This window comes from Tachysurus fulvidraco, chromosome 8 (assembly GCF_022655615.1).
Source record: "Tachysurus fulvidraco isolate hzauxx_2018 chromosome 8, HZAU_PFXX_2.0, whole genome shotgun sequence".
Taxonomy (NCBI): domain Eukaryota; kingdom Metazoa; phylum Chordata; class Actinopteri; order Siluriformes; family Bagridae; genus Tachysurus; species Tachysurus fulvidraco.
Window position 1 is genome coordinate 25,163,475 of NC_062525.1, and position 23,919 is coordinate 25,187,393.

The window sequence follows — 23,919 nt, forward strand, 5'->3', positions numbered from 1 at the left end:
GGACGATAAGCCGGTACTTCATGACACTATAATTCCCTGTGTCTTTATCTACAGCCTGCAAAAAAACACACAAGGTTGGCCAATGACATGTTAAAATAAGAGCGCTACCGAGCAATACTGCACTTGTACAATTCCTACTGAAAGATTTGTAGGATGTAAGCTTCAGGATGACAGCGCTGTCACCATCACTCTGCCCTCCGCTGCACCTCACGGTTTTCTCTGCAGTGACACCGATTCACAGTTTTTTTATGTGTATACACCTCTACAGTAAATGTGTGTTTGTCTGGCAGCAGCAGGAGCAGCAGGAGCAGCAGCAGTACAGCGGTATAGATGTCTCTGGGTGGTGTTATACACCATAAAGTTTTCACTCCATCCATCTTCACTACTGGACCTATATTTGAACTTCGAAGGCAGACATAATACTTGGGCTCTGTAAGTTCTGTCGTGCGACTCGAGATCTGAACTATATCGATTCTTATTTACTAAAGAAGCATGACATCGTTTTCCCTTTATAGTTAATAATAATAGATAGAACGGGGGAAGCTTTTATTATCGCCACATATACATTAAAGCACAGTGGAATTCTTTTCTTCACATACCCCGACTGAGGAGGTTGGGGTCAGAGTGCAGGGGCAGCTATGATACAGCACCCCTGGAGCAGGGAGGGTTGAGGGCCTTGCTCAAGGGCCCAGCAGTGGCAGCTTGGCTGTCCCCGATGCTCCAATCAACAACTCAGAGCCTTAACCAGCTGAGTCACCACTGCCCCTAAAAGGGTTTTCGCATATCCCAGGTTATTATGAGCCAGGGTCAGCCATCGTGTGGCACCCCTGGAGCAGGTGATGTTAAGGGCCTTGCTTAAGGACCCAACGTAGATGTCTCAGAAGCTTGTGGGCTTGAACCCCGACCTTCTGATTAGGAACCCAGCATCTTGACCGCATGGACCACATGGACATATTAGAAAGAGTGCATTAATGTTAACCTGTGATCTGGATGAGAGTGAGAGTTTAACTGTGTAGTAATATACAGTAAACAGAGTTAATAAATCACCAGGGGGTTTTGGTTCGATTCCCACCTCCGCCTTGTGTGTGTGGAGTTTGCATGTTCTCCCCGTGCCTCGGGGGTTTCCTCCGGGTACTCCGGTTTCCTCCCCCGGTCCAAAGACATGCATGGTAGGTTGATTGGCATCTCTGGAAAATTGTCCGTAGTGTGTGTGTGTGTGTGTGTGTGTGTGTGTGCCCTGTGATGGGTTGGCACTCCGTCCAGGGTGTATCCTGCCTCGATGCCCGATGACGCCTGAGATAGGCACAGGCTCCCCGTGACCCGAGAAGTTCGGATAAACGGTAGAAAATGAATGAATGAATGAATGAATGAATGAATGAATCACCCCAATGCTAGAGGGAGGGAGCTGATGATTAAGCAAAAGGAGCTGTGGTGTAATCCATGTTTTGTATGCATACAGTTTTGTTCCCCGGTGTTGATCCTGTTTCTAGCTCAGGTGTAAAACAGGGCAAATAAAAGCCATCTCGAGTCCTTGTTATACCTAAGAGTAAAGTACAACAATGACACTCATTAGCAAAGCAGCTGAGATGAACAACACATCCACCGTCAGTCTGCTGAAGCGTGCAACTGTTTACCGAACAAGAATACAAGCATCGCTTTCAACCTCATGTCTTCTTCCTCAGGTGACAGACCGAGGACGACGGTTACAGCTGTCTTTTCTCCACCATCCAACTATTTAAAGAGGAATGAGAAGGTAGATTAGTCTAAGCTGTGTGCCGCCGAGCTGCGTTACAAATCTATTGCAATCTATTGCATGAGTCACAATGGCTTTCCTGCCATCGCATTTCTGTGAGTGGGAGAGAGATGAAGATGCTTCCTTCGTGTTCAGACACCTTTTAACAATCCACACAAATGCACACATAGACATGAGAGGCCACATTCGCCTCAATTCCCATGCACTGCTGCGCATAGAAATGTTAATGTACTGTTGCTTTTTTAGAGGCAGCGTATAGCTTCAGGGCCTCGTGGAGCCGAAAGTCAATAAAATACGTCTTTCTTTACCATTTTTTTTTACACAGAGCACATACTTGATTTTAAATGGGATCGTGACAGAAACTTCACATTTTTGAAGTCGCTTTATCTAAAGAACAAATGGTCCATGAATCACTGACACCGGCAGAGGAACTGATTTTGACATTGATCCAAACGGCATCAAGGTCACATTTATGAAAGAGTTTTTCTTCCTTCTGGTTTGTACGAAGATGGAAGAAAATCAAGAGCTGAAGGACGTTTGTCATCCATTCATCCATCCATCCATCCATCCAGCTATCTACGCAAAAGCATCTATAGCCTTCGTGATTGTTGTTTTTTTTTTGTCTAGTGTCTAGCTTTTATTAGGAAGCCCTTATGTGGTGTGGCTCAAAGAAATTACAAGAAATTTACTTTTTCCCCAAATCATCATATCGCTTATCCGAACTTCTCGGGTCACGGGGAGCCTGTGCCTATCTCAGGCGTCATCGGGCATCGAGGCAGGATACACCCTGGACGGAGTGCCAACCCATCACAGGGCACACACACACACACTCATTCACTCACACACACACACACACTACGGACAATTTTCCAGAGATGCCAATCAACCTACCATGCATGTCTTTGGACCGGGGGAGGAAACCGGAGTACCCGGAGGAAACCCCCGAGGCACGGGGAGAACATGCAAACTCCACACACACAAGGCGGAGGCGGGAATCGAACCCCCGACCCTGGAGGTGTGAGGCGAACGTGCTAACCACTTAGCCACCGTGCCCCCCTTTCCCCAAATCCATTTATACAACTAAGCAGACAAGTGTTAAGGGCCTTCCTCAAGGGCCCAGCAGAGGCAGCTAGGTGGTGCTGGGATTTGAGCTTCAAGCTTTCGTATCCAGTGAGCCACAATGATGGCAGGTTTTGATTTGAGACACAGCTCATGTCATCATTCATTCATTCATTTTCATTCATACACCCTGGACGGAGTGCCAACCCATCACAGGGCACACACACACTCTCATTCACTTACACACACACACTACGGACAATTTCCCAGAGATGCCAATCAACCTACCATGCATGTCTTTGGACCGGGGGAGGAAACCGGAGTACCCGGAGGAAACCCCCGAGGCACGGGGAGAACATGCAAACTCCACACACACACACAAGGCGGAGGTGGGAATCGAACCCCCGACCCTGGAGGTGTGAGGCGAACGTACTAAACACTAAGCCACCGTGCCCCCCGGTTCATGTCATCATAAAACAGCAAAGTCAGGGCTGCGTATTTACAGTTAAACCCGATGGACTGTGATGTTCAGAGCCGAAGCCACAGAGTGAATGCTTTTAATCCCTAAGATGTACATAATGCGTTTAAAAATAAATAACTAGAACAAACAGCCTATGTAAGAGCAACACACCCACACACACACACACACACACACACACACACACACACACACACACACACACACACACACACACACACACACACATCTGTTTCTAATGAAAGGTCTCATTCAGCAATGATTAAAGTGGTTAAGCAGCTATCTTTAACTATCTTTTAAAGCTATAAAGGGTATTTATCTATTTCACAGTACTCTTGGGTTTATACCGAAGGTCTTTCGCAGCACTGTGCTACTCCATTATTTATTTTGTCCTGTATTCGCTTCAACTCCACATAGACTTGGACAATATGTGTACATAGTGAATGAGGAAATAAAAGCCTTGGCTCGAGGAAACCTCAGACGACCAGATAAGTGGCAGCTCTCAGTCATTACGCTCGTTATAAACAACGACCCGGAGTGCACGTCGGTCTTCCTCGGGCCGAGAACGCCAGCGCCGACTTAATTACAGCTCGTACATGGCAAAGGACGCTGCCTGCTGAGAGTGAGATATAGAGCGCAGAAAAGGAGAGGAAGAAACCGAGAGAAAGAGAGAGCGAGGCGTTAATGAAGACAGTCTACGTGCTGGAGAACGGAGAATGTCTGGCTTGATTTATGAGGATCTTCATGGCAGGCTTTTTGTCGTCTGCACCGTCGACAATTACGCTCAGCTCTGTATCACGGTGCATTGGAATTTCACAGCCAAACTATTTCCCGCAAGCCAGACGGTTTGTATCCGCACCTGCTTTATACCCCGGACTGGCATTCCCATAACGAACAGTGCATCCATTACCATCCTAAAATTCTGACAAACACCTGCACTGTTGGAAAACAAGAGTTATACCCACTCGGCGTCTGAGGCAATCTTCCGTCTAGACAGTAACATACGAGGCGATGGATTGTCATTCGGTGCAACCTCTGCGATGCTGAAGCTTTGTTTGGTGTTTGGTGCAGATTTTAAATATGAAGGGTAATTATCTAAAACCTAAGTACCTAAGGCTTTTTCATGATGTATTATTTTCTGAGTAAACAGTCAGGTGGAAGGACAACAGCTTGAAGTGTCTAGTAAACGTCAGGGTTTTATCAGAGAGATGCTCGGTATGAATTCATTACATCCGAAGTCAACTTTCACAACCGTTACTCTGTCTATCGGGTCTGGATCCGTGTGAAACTGACACGGATGGCACGGTGGCTTAGTGGTTAGCACGTTCGCCTCACACCTCCATGGTTGGGGGTTCGATTCCCACCTCCGCCTTGTGTGTGTGGAGTTTGCATGTTCTCCCCGTGCCTCGGGGGTTTCCTCTGTGTACTCCGGTTTCCTCCCCCGGTCCAAAGACATGCATGGTAGGTTGATTGGCATCTCTGGAAAATTGTCCGTAGTGTGTGTGTGTGTGTGTGTGTGAGTGAATGAGAGTGTGTGCGCCCTGTGATGTGTTGGCACTCTGTCCAGGGTGTATCCTGCCTCGATGCCCGATGACGCCTGAGACAGGCACAGGCTCCCCGTGACCCAAGGTACTTCAAATAAGCGCTAGTGAATGAATGTTTTACTAAATCAAACCTGCTCGAAGTAGCATAAAACTTAAGCAAGGTCACCGAAACAGTAAGTATTAATTCAGGTATTAGTTCATGATTATTCACATACCGCTATAGTAAATAAACGGGTTTTCGGCTATAAGATCCAGCATTTACCTATTTTTATAAAAAAATCGACTTCCTTATAGCTCTTACTACGCTTTGGCTCAGTGTGCACCTCGCAGGTCAGACTAGCAGCTCACGTCTACAAAAAACCCTGAACACATCCCCCCCAAAATGCATGTTTGCCTCCTGCATTCGGGTCAAATCGGGGTCGAATCACTTTCACGCTGCAATCGATCGGCAGTCGCGTGCACGTGGAAGCAGAACGAGATCACGATCTTGCAGAGATCTCACCGGTCCATACAGAAAATACTCCAGGGTTTGTTTTAAATGGACTAAAAACACTGCAGATGCGAAAGCACTTTAAGAAGGTGTTACTTACTGCAATACAGACACACACACACACACACACACACACACACACACACACACACACACACACACATATATATATATATATATAAATATATATATATATATGGTATGGTAACGGTCACATTACCAAGTTAATTGAAAGAATTAAAATACGTTATATACAGTATGTTAGCACGCCTATTAGCACAGAGCTAATTAGTAACATGTACTAAAGGAGCTACTGATGAAACAGTCTTGTATGTAATGTTCTGGTACAAACCTCAACCTGCAGGACGGATGTGAATGTCTTAGCGTCCTCGGTGACTCCGGCCAGGTAGAACGGCTTAGTGAAAATAGGTGGGTGGTCGTTTTCATCTCGCACCTCGATGAACACCTTGGCCGTGTTACCTGCGTAAAAAAAAAAGACGCAAATTAACCAAATATTCTATCGAAAGACTAATACTAAGACTAATCCCTTCCTCTAGGTAGAACTGGGTTGTTCTGGGATGTTGGGAAATCCTTACACAGAATTCTGTTGAAGATAACATTGTGTATGGTTATGAACAACCACTTGGGGCATCTCTGAATACACAGACACTCGTAGGCTAGATAAAAACTCATGAAATACTGCTTATGAAATTCTGACTTTCATATGATCCACTATGGAGTGTGACCTGACACACACTTGGACACACACTCTAGTAAAAACAGTTAAGACCGTGTAACACATGCTCAGAAAAATCCTCCGTTCGATTTATATCGACTCCTAATTTTTCCCGTTTCAGTTCCTAGATGAAGCATTACATAATGTAAAACGGGGGCAAAAACTTATGCGAGATCCATGTAAGATTATTACATCGTTTAATCTCAATTGCGTTAAATGAATAAATCTCTGATTTAATTACGCCTCGGATGGCAACCGCTCCACTCCTACTCTTCTGGACTGATAAAGTGAGTTCCTGTACATAGCAAAATATTAGGCAGCAGATTATGCTCTCTTACGCTTCTGTCATTTCTCACAGCAGAAAGCCAAGTCCTGTCACTTCTCAGTGAGGCGGCGGGATAGCTTCATCCATCATCCGACAGGACACAGCTCCGTGCCAGGGGGCTTCCAGAACATTCTTTTTGCCGCTGGCACTCACAATGAGCTTCTTGACCACAGCATGTCACATGGTCACTACTAATGCATCACAGCGGTCTGATCTGCGTTTTACATAATTGTTTCTGCTAATTGAGGAAAAAAGCTTTCATCCACAGTTCAAGAGGTGAGATATATATACATCCTTCCCAGCCGTATTAATCAACCGATTCTTACGCTACCTAATTTACATTTGCATTTCAGCAAGATTTCCATCCATCCATCCATCTTCTACCGCTTGTCTGAACTTCTCTGTACACGGGGAGCCTGTGCCTATCTCAGGCGTCATCGGGCATCGAGGCAGGATACACACTGGACGGAGTGCCAACCCATCACAGGGCACACACACACTCTCATTCACTCACACACACACTCACACACTACGGACAATTTTCCAGAGATGCTAATCAACCTACCATGCATGTCTTTGGACCGGGGGAGGAAACCGGAGTACCCGGAGGAAACCCCCGAGGCACGGGGAGAACATGCAAACTCCACACACACAAGGTGGAGGTGGGAATCGAACCCCCAACCCTGGAGGTGTGAGGCAAATGTGCTAACCACTAAGCCACCACCCCCCCCCCCCCGCAAGATTTATTTCATTTATTATTTTATTTGTGAAGTATGGACCTGTCGAGATGACTTCCAGAAAATATCCGTTAACAGAAGCGCCGCGTGGCGTTTGACGTAAACGTCCGTGACGTAAAAAGTATTTCATCGTGATCGGCTTTGAAAACGAGCGAAAATGAATCTGATGCGAACGACGATCTGAGAAAGCGCAACTCCGAGCATGTCAACGAACGAGAAGAAACCGTCTAAAGGAACGAGCGTCTCCGGCACTCTAACTAACTGATCAAACATTTTCTAAAGCAGCTACATGACAGGAAAAAAAAACAACAACAAACAGCTCCAGTTACATCTACAAGGTGTTTTTATTAAGAGTAAATAAGATTGAAAATGTTGGAATGACACCAGAAACGGTCGTGTGTGACGCGTCAAACAAGAAGATTCTATGGTTTGGAGGAACATCCCTCAGATTTCGACAAAATATTGGGTGCTGGAGAGACGGAAGTGGTGGATGACTCACTTTTTGCAGGAGCCCGCAGGTTGGATGAGATCACTCTCATGGAGTCGGCCTCCACACGCAGCACGTAGCTGGTGTTGCTCTCAAAGTCCAGAGGCTTAGCTGTGGAGATCACTCCGGTCTGGTTGTTGAGGCTGAAATCTCCTGTGGAAAAATGCATCATCGTTAATATTTAGTAATAACAATCTACGATCTAACACGCCTAGCAAAGCCGATAAAATATAAACGACCTGTTCCAGGATGACGATGTGCCTGTGGACAAAGCAAGCTCCATGAAGACATGCTACTGTATAACAGCCACCGTGTCCCCCTTGAAATGCTTTTAAATGAATATTTATTTAATATTAGCATTAGTTCTACGTATATTTTAACCCAATCTGTTTAATATACTCATCAAGTATCCAACGGAATTACCTTCTCACACACTCCGTTTGTAATTTATGGGAAAACCAAATTTGCTAAACAAGAAAAAAAAAAATTGTTGAAATGAAATGAAGGTTACTATGAAAAAAAAAGTACAGTAATCTAAACTCTGGAAGCTTTCCTTCGTTATTAGGGATGCAGATAGATTTTGCTTTTGTTTCCCATTAGTCTTGGTCTGAAGGCCATCAATTAGTAATGCTCTGGGTAAAATTAGGATTTCTGATGCAAACACCAGCTGTGTGTGAAAGCTCATCATCATTTATTAAATATGATGATGTCAGTGTGCTAAACTTCTGACATAGCAACCCTGAAGGGTCCTTTTTACGGCCACTACTTGCCACTTTGATTAGTGGCACGCTCTGATTCTGATGAGAGTCGAACCAAAACCAATTCTCTCTCATTTCTGACCAGCCCCCAATGTATTTTAATGTGATTCCCAATATAGAAGGCAATTTCACCTGAACACACTGCCAGCATGTGGCTTAATATTACTGCTAATATACTTCTCTCTCTCTCTCTCTCTCTCTCTCTCTCTCTCTCTCTCTCTCTCTCTCTCTCTCTCTCTCTCTCTCTCTCTCTGTCTGTCTCTTCCTCTTTTTCTCTCCCTAAAGACAACATAAGCAAATACGAAACCATCTCAAAGTCTACTGTCCGTTCTCTGGAGCTCTCTCGGCAGCCGTGCCTTTTCTCCACCTTTTTTTTATATTCTAGGCTGGATGTGTTACACATTTTAATGTGATGCATTACCGCTAGCTTTCGCCCGTCCTGCGGGCTGCTCGTAATGAGCCGGTGTGTATGTATTACAGCCGGTATCCAATTCCGCTCTTATCCTCTTATTGAAAGCCTTAATAAAGGATGATTTCATTCAACAAAATGCTAATGCTACCCCTACCCAAGCCCTCCATGTCACTCCCAGTGTATAATCCCTATTAGCAGTATTAACCTTATTTGAAGAGTTGTTATAGGTCAGTTGTGCTCGCTCTTTGTCTGGAGAGACACATTTGCTGTGTAGTGTGAAGAGCAAAGGTAAAAGTGAGCACTCACCGCCTTCATTCCCTTCAATGATGGAGTAGACGATGCTCTGATTTATGGCAGAAGCCAGGATGACTCCGACCACCTTCCCTGGAGGAGCTTTCTCACTGACTGGAGGAAACCTGCACACACACACACACACACACACATAGAGAGAGAAAGAAATTTATTATGAACATGGACAATGAATGTATCTTACAACAACAGAAAAGATAAACAGAAAAAAAACAAACCACTCTGGCTCATCTGAGGGGCATCACACCATAAGCATGGCACTAACCACACAAGAGTAATGTTCCTGGTGCAAAATAAACACCCCTCTTCTACACAGAAAGCCGATAAACAGCACAAACCGTATCATTTTCTGTACAACCGGACGCATTTCACGGCCGACGCCGGAACGCCAATCTAACCCACTCTCATGTTACAGAAAATACTGTTACTGTCACAGCAGCAGATGCACACAGCGTGCACTAACAAAGCGCTCGTCACATCCTTTTACCCAAACGCATGAATATATCCACAGTCATGGGTTTTTGTTTCCCGAAACGAGCTGGATTCATTTCGGCTGTAAAAGTTCGCTCGATTCACGTTTAGAGGAGGAGAAGGAAAAAAACACCCCATGGGTAATTAATCAGCTACTGTGGTTAATAGAATCTCGGGAGTGCTCGCTGTACCGAAGATATTACAATGCCAGTGAATCGTGCATGTGATGCATGAACGCCTTATTATTAAGGAGATGCAGCTGGTTTATGGGGAATGACGTGACATCATCTGAATGAAGACACAAGAGGTAAACAAATGTATATAATCTGTGTATAGGTCTAAAGAGAAAAAGACAGAGATGGTAGAAAAGTTTAAACTAAATGAGCCAGATCATATATACTGTCCATCATTTTCTGCTTATTATTATTATTATTATTATTATTATTATTATTATTATTATTATTTATTTATTTATTTATTTATTTATTTATTTATTTATTTTTCATTTAAATTTTATTTTATTTTATTTTATTTTTTTTTGGACCATGTTTTTTTTAAACGAGCCACAGAATTCAGCGACGATGTCGATCCTTTTATGGTCGCTAAGAAGCAACAGTTCCCATAGAAATACACTCAAAAGTATTTCATTGGTCATGATTTCATGTTATTATTTAAATTCAAACCTCATTGTTCCAACTACTCAAACACTAGCAACCAACTGGATTCTTGAGAAACATCACCCTGAGTAGCTACAACCCAACAACCACCTGGGATCACATTTAAACCTTATAGAAACATAGCAATCATCATCTGGGACACCTTAAAAGCCATGTAGCATCACCGTGGCAACGAGATGGGAGAGCATAGCAACCACCTAGCACCCAAACTGGTCAGTATATCAGCAACGCACTCTAGCAACCATCTGGAATATGACAGCAACCACCCAGTAACCAAGTGGGATGGCATAGTAATCACTTAGCAACACCATAGCAACCACTTTTGTAGCTGGTTGATTAAGAAATGTGATTTTAATGAAATGGGGGGGGGGGCACGGTGGCTTAGTGGGTAGCACGTTCGCCTCACACCTTCAGGGTTGGGGGTTCGATTCCCACCTCCACCTTGTGTGTGTGGAGTTTGCATGTTCTCCCCGTGCCTCGGGGGTTTCCTCCGGGTACTCCGGTTTCCTCCCCCAGTCCAAAGACATGCATGGTAGGTTGATTGGCATCTCTGGAAAATTGTCCGTAGTGTGTGAGTGAATGAAAGTGTGTGTGTGCCCTGTGATGGGTTGGCACTCCGTCCAGGTGGTTACGGATCATGTGAGTATATTTAAATCATTTGTAGCTACATTTAGAGTTATGGAACATCTACAAAACATGTTCCTGTTATTAATTACAGTCTGTTAATAACAGCTAGAAACAATCAATCCGTTTGCAGCCTGCCGTTCTTCTTTATTGAAGTTAATAAGACAATTGTTCGTTGTTAAAAAGCAACACATTATTAATTTTTTTTTTAGCCCGTAAGGATTGTTCATTATTCAAGTCCATCTGAATGAGCTGTTGCTATAGAAACAATAACACACTAGGACCAACACAGTAATACACGTATAAACCCATCATTTATGTTATGCCGGTAATAATAAGACAATTATTCCACACATCCCGATTTTAAGAAATGAATAATGCGGCAATAGAAAAATGACTTATTTGCATTCATAGATCTAAACTAAATTATAGATTTAACCTTGAAAGCTGTCAATCTTTATACCTAGCTGTTTTCCCCGAGTGCAGACATTCATGTGGCTGAATTTGATTCCTTATTCTGCTTATCTACCTCATGTGGTCTTTGCAGGAACATGCAGGACATGTAAAGCTTTTAAGTAAGCTAAATAAAGACAATGTCCAAAAGGGCATCGAGGCAAGATACACCCTGGACTGAGTGCCAACCCATCACAGGGCACACACACACTCTCATTCACACACACACACACACACTACGGACAATTTTCCAGAGATGCCGATCAACCTATCATGCATGTCTTTGGACCGGGGGAGGAAACCGGAGTACCCGGAGGAAACCCCCGAGTTACGGGGAGAACATGCAAACTCCACACACACGAGACGGAGGCGGGAATCAAACCCCCGACCCTGGAGGTGTGAGGCGAACGTGATTAAAGCTCGCTTCATGCTCATGGTAATAAACCAGCACCTTCGACAAGGGATCCATTTTCTTTCCGGTTCCTCCGAACATGATAATCGATGTATTTTGCAAATCTTAAAGATAACGGACGCAATATTACATTTAAACCGAACTGAACCTTTGAGGTCTGATTAAGATTAAGGATCTGAGTTGTTTTTACCTCCATCTTGTTTGTAAATGTTGCTTGTGAACAAACCAAACAAGGCCATTTGTTCTGTTCCAGGTATTGCTGAAGGTGATACACTTGAGCTGTTGTTATTCCAGGCCAACAGATGACAGAGGCTCTGAGTGGCTTCTTCACCTCTTGTAATCCCTTTTTAAGCCCCCACCACACACACACACACACACACACACACACACACACACACCCCACACACACACACACTCCATCTGTCTCTTCACCAGGCTCCTCTTGGCCTGCCCTCCCTGCTCGTGCTGTGCTGTGTTGGCCCAGATAACAGAGTGCATTCCTTATTTGCTCTTGGTTTGCTGACAGAGCTCTAATGACCGCTCCACTCCACTCCATTCCACTCACACACACACATTTAAGTGTCTAATGAGGTCCCCTGAGGCCGGCGGCCCCGTGATTTCCGTCACGGTCTTTTTTCTGTACTCCACGCCACTATGCTTAGCCCTCATGTCATGCTCGGTATATAGGAACTGATGGTCTTTTCACCCAGGCCATTTCTTTGGATGTTATACAGTATGAGACCATGCAATATCCTCTCGGTGGCAGGTTCGAGTGCACAGGTGGGAGTCGAAATAAGCGGTAGAGTAAATACGCTCTGGACGTATTTAATGTTAAGAAAACATGTCTCACGAGCTATTTTACTTAAACATGATGCTGTGCTTTTATTACAATTGGTCTTATCTGCATGGCAGAATAGACATACACCTAATCAGCTCACACCATCATCATCATCATCATCATCTTCATCGTTCCAACATGTTGGAGGAATGGAAATCAACAAAATGAGTCAGGACTCTGATGGCTTTCAGATCCACATCACCGTTGACTTTGATGACAGATGAAAACAGAAATGAACCAGTTTGTATCCTTAAAGCCACGAGTGCCTGCTTTCGTATGATCCATTAATCACCACTGTGGAGTCAGACATGACAAAGTCAAAGCAACAAAAACCGGACAAACTCCAAAGAGCTAAATAAACGACCGTGACATTTATAAGAACACAAATAAAGAGTAACACGAGGGTGCAAATACAACACGCAAACAGTACTAAGGCTTTATTAAGAACACGTCTACACCTGTAGTTATTCTATTATCTAATCAGCCAATCGTGTGACAGCAGCGCAGTGCATACTGTAGGATCATGCAAGTATGGCCAGCAGCTTCAGGTAATATTCACGTCAAACGTCAGAACGTGATGATTCACACACACACGACAGACTTCAGGGTTTGCTAAAAACGGTACAATTAAAAAACCCTCCAGTGAGCATCAGTTCTGTAGACAAACACATTCTTGAAGAGAAAGTTCAGTGGAGAACGACTGGTTCAAGCTGACAGGAACTCTACAGGAACTCAGATAATCACTCTGTACTTATTAACTGTGGTGAGCAGAACATGCTGAACCTCGAGGCGGATGACTTACAGCAGTGGAAGACCTCATCAGATCTCACTTCAGTCGGTCCAGAACAGAACACAGAGGCTGCGATGGGCACGGACTCAATGCTGGAGGTTGGAAAACCATATGTTTGGTCTTATGAATCTGCTGAGGATCACAGATGGAAGGCTGAGAATTTGGCACCAGCAGAATGAATCCATGGAACTAACCTGCCTCGGCACACTGATGCTAGTCAATCAATCAATAAATCTATAGATCGATAAATCGATCGCATGAACGTCTCAGACCGTTATGACCACCCGCATCCCGTCATGACCATGACTTCAACGAGCTCGGTGTTACTCGGCGTCCCTTCGGAAAACCCGAGATAAGAAACATGCAGGAATTCTGATGTCCGTCGTCATATCAACATGAATACGAGTCTCAAAAATACATTTACATTGTACCAGACACCCTTATTCAGAGTGACTTACAACTGAGGGTTAAGGGCCTTGCTCAGGGGCCCATCAGTAGCAGCTTGGTGGACCTGGGGTTCGAACCCATGACCTTCCAATCAGTAGCCCAACACCTTATCCACTGAGCTACCCCATCCCACATCCCCATCCCACATCCCCATCCCCATCCCCATCCCCATCCCACATCCCCATCCCACATCCCCATATAAACGTCCACATATAAACGTCAAAACTTTACTGTGGGAAAAGTTACACAATTCGACGAAAACCGTCGACGGAGACAAAAGATTTTTAATCCGAGCATTGTGTTTATGTTAAGAACAAAGAACAAGCCGTTTTATTCGTCTGATCCGTACTTAAGAGACGATAACGATGCGAGATCACATGGAGCTGAGAAGTCGAACTTTTATTAAAAGGAAACTAATCAAACACGTAATCCTTATAAATGATAGTCAACACCGCCATAAATCCCGCTGCTACAAAACGATCCTGACATTTTTTCAGAGATCGGCACTAAAGCATATATATATTCTGCATAACAGCAGGGAAGTTTGTTTTGTCCATATTCATACCATTCTGCTGAAACACTTTCAATTGCAACTCGTCAGAAACCCCAGGCTTTGTTTTCTTGGCATGTAATAAAAGAAACAACTCGCCGGCATTCAAGCACAAAATAGGAACATAAGTTATCTAATGCAAACCAGAGTAGCTGACTGATAGCAATTTGGCATGAATATGTGATTTCTTTCTTTCATTCTTTCATTTTTTTTTTTTTTAACGAATGGATCTGTCAGACTGTGCCAGACACACGCTACATGCACAGTGGAAAATGCACTTTAAATGATTTAAATAGAAACCGAAGTGCCTGTTTTCAAATCTTTACTACATTGAGTTGGCCTCTGATCCAACAGCTCCAGGATATGAAAGGAACATTTCACCGCAAACATGTCGTCGATGATGATCGTGACTGAAAGCTAGCGGTGTCAGGCTACGATCACGTGACCAAAACCTGTCAATTCTGCCTCGTAGCTTACTAGCTCGGGCAATAACGCGTTACGCAGTTACTTTTAACAGTAACTGATACTCTAAAGCAGTGGTCCCCAACCCCCGGTCCGTGGACCAAATGGTACCGGACCGCCCAAGGAACATTAAATGATTTCCATTTTATTTACTGTGGTGTATTTCTCTCGGGTTTGTGCGACTTTTCATGGACGAGAGGTTAACCGGGAGCTGAGAGACGTCACCTAAAGCCGCACCGATACCGCGCATGCGCAAAATATCGTGATATCGGGCCGGGTTTAGGTGACGTCTGGAGCCGAGCGGCTGCGAGCGGCAGTGGTGTTGTAGCTTTGGTGGAGAGAGAAGGTGTGTATCGCTCTTCTCTCTGTTCACCGGTACTTTGTCATGTTTAACAGTGCTTGGTGTACGTGTATATTGTGTTTGCTCAAATTTAATCCACAAATTAGCAAAAATGAGCACGAAACAGACGTCGTTAGAAAGTTAGAAACTCTGCCGGTGTTCTGGATTAAAGTCATGGCGGAATACCCTGAGATTGTCACCACAGCACTTACATCCCTATCGCCATTCCCAACATGCTATCTGTGTGAAGCGGGGATTTCTGCAGTGACGGCAACCGAAACAAAACGACGGAATAAACTGGACATAAGCGACACACTTCGGGTGTCATTGTCTCCTGTTACCCCAGATGGAACCGTCTCGTTGTAAATAAACAAACTCAGGGTTCTCACTGATTTAGCGTTGTAGTGAGTTAAAACACACATTTAAATTTAAATACATTAAATTAAAATTATTAATTGTATACATTTACCAGACACCCTTATCCAGAGTGACTTACAACTGAGGGTTAAGGGCCTTGCAGTGGCAGCTTGGTGGACCTGGGGTTCGAACCCATGACCATCCGATCAGTAGCCCAACACCTTAACCACTGAGCTCCCACATCTAAACAGCAACGCCAATCTCGATGTAAAAACTACACACCTCAACGAAGCTAGAAGCTAACCCGGTGTCGGTGGACACACTCGAAGTGACTCAAGCCGCTCCAGGCAAACAACAGCGACTAGATTTTAACTGGATCGTTAGCCAGGGACAGATCAACTAACAGTTTAGTGTTTGTATAAACCGTAACGCATAAAAGGGCATTAATGGGAACATTAAAGAACGTTCTTTAAAAAAGTAACTAAAATTGATATAAAAAAACTGTCTTAAATAATCAACAAAGTAATTGAGTCACTTTTTGAATGAAGTAACTAGTAACCGTAACTAGTTAGTATTTCTTAGTAACTAGCACAACACTGCTCGTCATACTATAACAGATGAAGCTAGCTCTACATGTTTTTTCTAGAGGTCTAGTCAAGAGTCCAAAGCGTCCAGGCGTCGCTGTTGTCAGTTTATGATCTGTTAACCTCGATACTGTTCTTGATCTGACATGATATGATATTTTTTTCCCCGTATACGTAGAACTTCTATATAAAGTGTAAGCTTGGCTCTTCGATCCTTTCCGATATCTGACCATCTCATTCTCACACCAGTGCTCCAGCTCCATGAGTAAGTAAGTGAAGTCAACAGCCTCGCTCTTTCCTCAGCTCCAGAGCCACCTGCGGTGAGAACTTAGCACGTCTCAAAAGCGAGCCCGGGTCGCTCCGTGGCAATCCGTTCTCACCCCTTTAAATAAAAAAAAGCCTTTTTCGGTGGTGCTAAAGGTTCCGACGGAGGATTAGGCGCTGACCTTTTTAAAACCGTTTGCAGTCGGTGTGCCGGCAAACAGGTGCCACACTGCGTTTGTCCTTTCCATACAAGAGCAAAAGGGCAAGCTGCATTCTGGTTGACTTGGTGGGGTAAAGGTGGTCATTCAATGAAATGTACTCCGCCATTCAAAAACAGTTTCCGCTCCACCAGAACATATTCATTCCAAGGGTGTCGCGTATTATACGTCGGCTGTTGAACGTTGCCTCCGGCTGGTGCTTTACAAATCATCATTCCCGGCAATTTATCACCTCGACAATGCGATTTTGACGCCTTTCGACTAAAGCAAGGTGTTATATTATCGCATCTGTGAGGGCAGGGCAATCAATTAGAAGAATAGTTCAGAAGAGATAGAAGAGAAGATTAGATTCGTGAAAGTGGTCCGCGAGTGAGATAAATACCTCCGTTTTAAAGCTCCAGCAGTCAAATTCTTGTGCTCAAGTATTCCTCTCATTTGCATACATAGCTGTCTTTTAGATGTTTACTAATCAAGCTGTAGAGCAGCCTATAAAGCCTTATGAATATTTTATACTCAGCCCTTGTCCTGCCAATGAAACAGAGTGCACAGGAAATCATCTGTGATTTAGGCATACATGGATTAAAGTAAGAGAAGCCATTAAGATGATTAATCGGTCCTACGACTCTGACTCGCTTTTGTTCTCTTTAGGCTCTTGTAGGAACGTCGGCTCGTCAAAGTCATCGAAGACAAACAGTCTTCACTCCGATCGACACCAGGGAATAAACAGCAATGCATGGCAAAGGATACGATAGCACATGCCATAAAACATTATGTACATAAATAAAAGGATTACACGGCAGTCGAAAAGCCATTATCTAGACCGCAATTACGGCCGAACAATACGGTGTTAAATATGGTGTACGCTCGCATTTAAAAATAAGGGGCAGGAGGCAGGAGGCAGGAGGTTTGTGCTTGGCTCAGAGCTTCGGGGAAAAAAAAAACTTGACTTTATTCTCTGAAAAATATAGTATATAAAGGTTTTGTTTTTAACTCGTTAAAATCGAATCGATTACAAAATCACACACAGACACACCCACACACACACACAGACACACACACACACACACACACACACACACACACAGACACACACACACACAGACACACACATACACACACACACACTCACACCCACACACACCCACACACACAATCAGTGTTTCACTGACTCATCGATCTGTTCTGTTACAATAACCGTTTGGTTTTTCAGTTCAGGGTCGCGATCTATTTTGTTTGACGTGACCTTTCTATAACCCTAATCATCACATCGGCGGCTCACTCCGTTACATCCACCTGCTTGTTAACACAGAATAGACGCGATGTTCCTGTAAACACGTAAACACCAGACAAAACAAATGTTTCCGACGTGGCCAGTTGTCGGCGTTCGGTTATGTCTGATTGTTTCTTTGTTTTGTTCATCGGCGCACAACATCGCCTGGTTTTTATTAACAATTCTGGTTTTATAAACGATTTATAAAGGATTTTATTTCTTAAACTGGAGTTAGACTATTTAAGATTATTACTTGTCACACTGGATGACATGTATGACAGTATGGTGCTGCCTACGTCCACCAAGCTGCCACTGCTGGGCCCCTGAGCAAGGCCCTTAAAACCTTCAGTTGCTCAGTTGTATATATATAAAAAAAGAGATAAAAATGTAAGTGGCTCTGGATAAGGGGTGTATAAGGGAGTATATCATTATATCCTTTATACATTCTGTACATTCTGTAAACAAATATTATAAACCTGAAAAACAGCTGATGGAATTTTCTCTCTTTTATTTGCAGACACTGTCCATCTCGAGTCTGCTTAATACTGTAGCCTGCTTACTGTACTGTGTAATTATTCTAATGTTGGATTTTATCTAAGCTCTATCTATCTATCTATCTATCTATCTATCTATCTATCTATCTATCTATCTATCTATCTATCTATCTATCTATCTGTCTGTCTGTCTGTCTGTCTGTCTGTCTATCTATCTATCTATCTATCTATCTATCTATCTATCTATCTATCTATCTATCTATCTGTCTGTCTGTATATCTATCTATCTATCATCTATCTATCTATCATCTATCTATCTATCTATCTATCTATCTATCTATCTATCTATCTATCTATCTATCTATCTATCTACCTATCTATCTATCTATCTGTCTGTCTGTCTGTCTGTCTGTCTATCTATCTATCTATCTATCTATCTATCTATCTATCTATCTATCTATCTATCTATCTATCTATCTGTCTGTCTGTCTGTCTGTCTGTCTGTCTGTCTATCTATCTATCTATCTATCTATCTATCTATCTATCTATCTATCTATCTATCTATTTGTCTGTGTCTGTCTGTCTATCTATCTATCTATCTATCTATCTATCTATCTATCTATCTATCTATCTATCTATCTATCTATCTATCTATCTATCTGTCTGTGTCTATCTATCTATCTATCTATCTATCTATCTATCTATCTATCTATCTATCTATCTATCTATCTATCTGTCTGTCTGTCTGTCTGTCTATCTATCTGTCTGTCTGTCTATCTGTCTGTCTGTCTGTCTGTCTGTCTATCTGTCTGTCTGTCTGTCTGTCTTTCTATTTGTCTGTCCACACACTGACTCATGACCTTGAGGCAGCTTCCTTCTATCTTAGACACAGCTAATATATAAAGTAGAAGATGCCCAAAGTCAGTTCTGGATGAACAGATTTACATCCCAGTTTTTTGGTTCCCCAGCTTTAATATGTGTAGTCTGGCCTCTGACTGGCGTCCAGCTGGTATAAAGAAAGCAGTCACGGTCTACAGGGTTTGGCGGTTGCCATGCAAGTCTTTTTTAAATCAGAACTATAACACACCTCGACTGCAGGATTGTAATTCAGTAGAATTTCCAGAAGAAATAAAATCCATCCATCCATCAGATGACAGTTTTGTAGCTGCACCATGTGAACAACACAATCTATTTAAACTAACAGAAAGGTCAGATGCTCACAAACACTCCACAGCAGTAGTGTTTAGAGGAACGTTTCTGAACATACGTTGAACTTTCGAGTGAATAGGTTACAGCAGTACAACACAATGCTAGATAAGAACAGGTACATAAGGTCATGTGCTGGAATAATACGGTAATTGGAATAATGGGTTTGGCCTGACAGGCTGTGAGATAGCTGGAACACTAGGAGTTTGGTGGTAAAGGAATAAATCCGTGGATTCATCCTGCCTCGTCTCGGTGGTGTTATTATCTGCAGGACGTGATGATTATGAATCTTTTTGCAGAAGAATTTGTTTGTTTTTCACCGATTTAAACTCAAGCTCGATAAATGTTATTTTATTCCCTTAAAACGTAGTCGCACCTCTCCGCAGTGTGGAAACAGCCGCGGCTAAAGATCCCAGCAGTGTTTTAAGGTTCTGTCAGATTTAGACTATTTTAAGCCCTATTCGGACGGGATTAGTTTTACGTGGGGACGTGGAGTAATGCGATTTTACCTCAGGACGTCTGTAATATTAATTGGCCAATTCGCACGGGAAAAGACGTCTCAGTAAAACTAGCAGAAGTGGGAGGGGTAACTCGCTTTATGCACCACAGTAACCTCCTTGTCGTCATGTGCGTATGACGTCGCTTCCTGTTATCACGTGCACAAACAGACAACTTGGTGCCTCCATGTTTGAAAAACGCGCCAAAAACTACTTTTAAACAGGAAATGACGGAATTTTACCGTACATATTTACAGCCGGTCTATTCGGACGGGATCAGTATTACCTGAGGTCATTTTTTCAGACCTTTTCACAGAAGGTAAAAGTCGCCGTAATCTTTACTGACATCGTCCGTAATGATTACGGAGATGGCGCGTTCGGACGGGACAAAAATCACCGAGAAGCTCTGGTAATAATTACTTTACCCCAACGTCCCCACGTAGAACTAATCCAGTCCGAATAGGGCTTTAGAGGTGTTTATTGTTCCACACATTCGGCCCCAACAACTGAGCATGCAACATACGGAGGATGTTTCATTAGTGCACAAATCAGGTCTGTCTGACAACAATCAGCATACCTATTGGATGGGGTTAGAAGAGCATCGAAAGATCTGTCAACGTCTCGAGAGGTATAACAATTCACGATGATTCATAGAAAACAATTTATGACTTGGTTTATTCGACTGATTATCGCATTTGGTTTGCAAGGCTTATTATTTTCAAGAATAAGTACCGTACAGTAATACCTCGAGATACGAGTTTGATCCGTTCCGTGACTTTGCTCGTATCTCGATTTGCTCGTATCTCGAAGCGATGTTCCCCGTTTAAATGAATTGAAATCCCATTAATCCGTTCCAGCTCGCAAAATTCCACTCCGGTTGTTTTGTTTACGTGTTTTGAATATGAAAAATGTTCAGTAGCTGTATTTATAAATGAGAAATATTGTATAAAAGCATACAGTAATAAAAGAGAATGTTAAAAAAAAAAAAAACTGGTTTTACTATAAAGTGTATTATGTACCTCGGAGATCGGACGACCCGAGCTAACGGAAGATGGGAGGAGTAAACAGGTGGAGGAGTTAGGAGGAATTACACATTCAGTTTCGTTCACGTACTCGCTACTGTACACTCTTAATGCTGCTTTACACTTAAATGGAACTTAACTGAAATTCTCTTAACTTAACTGTTGTTGTATTTGTCGGCTCGGATGTCCGTATCTCGCACGTGGTTGTTGAGGATCTTTGTTTCGGCTTCGGTGGCAGCTCGGATGCTCGTATCTCAAAAATTTGTTCGTATCTCAAGGCAAAAATTTGGTCGAATCACAGCTCGTATCTCAAAAAATTCGTATGTCGACGCGCTCGTATCTCGAGGTATCACGGTATCAAGAGATAATACCGTCATGACATGATGGACCACATAAGAACGTCTACTCGATGTAACAAACATTTTAAAGGCGACGTTTATCAGCAACGTTCAACAGACAGACTTAGAAGATGACTTTAGACGCCATCGGAGCGTACGACTGTTCAGTGGGTACGTACTTGGGTACTGAGCGTGTCAGTAACACAAGCTGAGCATGTTCTTTAATGTGACCGTGAGATTTATAATATACTGCATTGTCTATATTTTTATCAATGTCCATTAGCAGTCTTCGTTGATATGTTTCACTATTTTCACTACTGTATTTGTACCATGATCCTATGCCATCCTACTATCTGTAGGTTTTAGGTTTAACTTTCTTCAGCATAGTGTAGAACAAGGAGTCCTGGAACTGATGGTTTAGCATCACCACAGAGCCCTGATCTCAACATACTCGGTTTATTATTTTTGTTAATTCATCCATTCATCTTCTACCGCTTATCCGAAGTTTTCGGGTCACGGGGAGCCTGTGCCTATCTCAGGGGTCATCGGGCATCGAGGCAGGATACACCCTGGATGGAGTGCCAACCCATCACAGGGCACACACACACTCTCATTCACACACACACTCACACACTACGGACAATTTTCCAGAGATGCCAATCAACCTACCATGCATGTCTTTGGACCGGGGGAGGAAACCGGAGTACCCGGAGGAAACCCCCGAGGCACGGGGAGAACATGCAAACTCTACACACACACAAGGCGGAGGTGGGAATCGAACCCCCAACCCTGGAGGTGTGAGGCGAACGTGCTAACCGCTAAGCCACCGTGCCCCCCTCTCCCATTTTTGTTTTTTTTATTAATATTTTTCTGCTTATTGCTAGATATGGATGCACTCCAGACCCAAACAACAGATTTCCCATGGCTGTAATCTTCGAGGTACAGTACGATGCTCGTCTGGCCCGTCGGCGTGTACAGAGTGAGGCGTCTGATCACATTCTCTGGGTCTGTTATTTGCTGTTGATAGCAGAGAGTTTGGTGCCATCAGACTGAGAGGTCTCAGGGATGTACTGTATGTGAAGTTTATATTATAACTATTAGTAGTAGAAGAAGAAGGAATAAAGAGAAGTAGAAGAAGTGGCATGGGTATTAGGACGAGGAGGAGTAAATGTAGTAGTATTGCAGCGGGGATGAACACAGACATCGCATAACACCTTAGGAAATTGATGTACAGTATTACTGAAGAAGAAACCAGTCCATCTCTCTCTCTCTCTCTCTCTCTCTCTCTCTCTCTCTCTCTCTCTCTCTCTCTCTCTCTCTCTCTCTCCAAACCTGCTACAGTCTCAAACCACACTAATAAAATGAGGTTATCTGGCAGGTGCGAAGTGTATCTATGACCTCTAAACCCAATCAGTGTCACACTCATGTAAGCCACATAAAGGTTTTTCCACCTCAGTAACCTTGTTAAATATTGCATCAGCCCCGTCAGTGTTAGCGTTCCACTCAAACACCTTCCTCATCCTTCCTCTCCTTTTACAAAGAAGCTGACTCAAGACTAAGCTTTGGTTTCGTTCACAGTAACTGATTACAGGCAGCTGCCCTGTTGTCTAAAAACATATTAAAATGAGTAGGAAATAATTATAATAATACAACGTTGATATTGAAATCGATGTAAATCAACTGTTTAACGTAGAGGTGGGGTTTGCATGTAGTTAACAGCATTTTTCTTTAACTGAACACACACACACACACACACACATACACACACACATACACGAATCAACCTGCTATCATGCTAACCGTAGCATTGGCTAAACAGAACCAAATCCATATATTTGAAATATTATACAGTGCCCTCCATAATTATTGGCACCCCTGTTTAAGATGTGGTCGTGGACTTCTAAAAAATTCTCCTTCTTTTTTTTTTAAACAACATAGAACCCAAATGCAAAAAAAAAGAAAAATCCAACCTTTCATTTAAATACATTACTTTGGTGTTAAAAAAAAAATCACACATTTAGAAAAAAAACAAAAAAACAACAACAACAAAAAAGTCCAGGACCACATCTTAGACAGGGGTGCCAATAATTGTGGAGGCCACTGTACAGAGAATTGTTAGCTAGTTTGTTTATGATTCGATAACAGAAATTGTTCAGAAGGCATTGAAAATGACAATAATGTTGATGTTTATAGCTTCAGTGGATCCCGTAACCGTGCTCGAGATGTGTACGCAGGCACCTAAACAACCCTTAATATGCCGATAAGGGTTCCCACGAAGGAACTGGCAGAACAAATCGATGACGCTTTAAAAACACGCATTAACAAGCTGGCGACACGGTTGAGGTTGGCGCATGCTAATCAGCACTGCTATGCTAATGGCGTGCTTGTTTGTCTGACCCTCTGGAAGAAGCTGAATACTAATAGTACAAGTTCTGCATTGTAGCATGAGAGACTACCTTGGCCTTAAAGCCCTCATTACTTCAGTCAGCCTCAGCTATGGAGTATATGAGGAAGAGG

General features: G+C 43.1%; 1 protein-coding gene across 4 annotated transcripts in view; it reads right to left on the reverse strand.

Moving 5' to 3' along the window:
• The window catches only part of pcdh15b (protocadherin-related 15b), a 199,087-nt gene that overhangs the window by 23,336 nt on the left and 151,832 nt on the right, over positions 1–23,919 (reverse strand). For all 4 annotated transcript variants that reach the window (XM_047817912.1, XM_047817910.1, XM_047817911.1 and 1 more), the window contains 4 exons: positions 9,086–9,195; positions 7,622–7,762; positions 5,677–5,804; positions 1–55 (listed from right to left, as the gene is read on the reverse strand). The exon at positions 1–55 is cut by the window's left edge and continues 161 nt beyond it. In XM_047817912.1, the coding sequence (XP_047673868.1) occupies positions 1–55; positions 5,677–5,804; positions 7,622–7,762; positions 9,086–9,195 (434 nt within the window). The remainder of the gene's footprint in view (positions 56–5,676; positions 5,805–7,621; positions 7,763–9,085; positions 9,196–23,919) is intronic.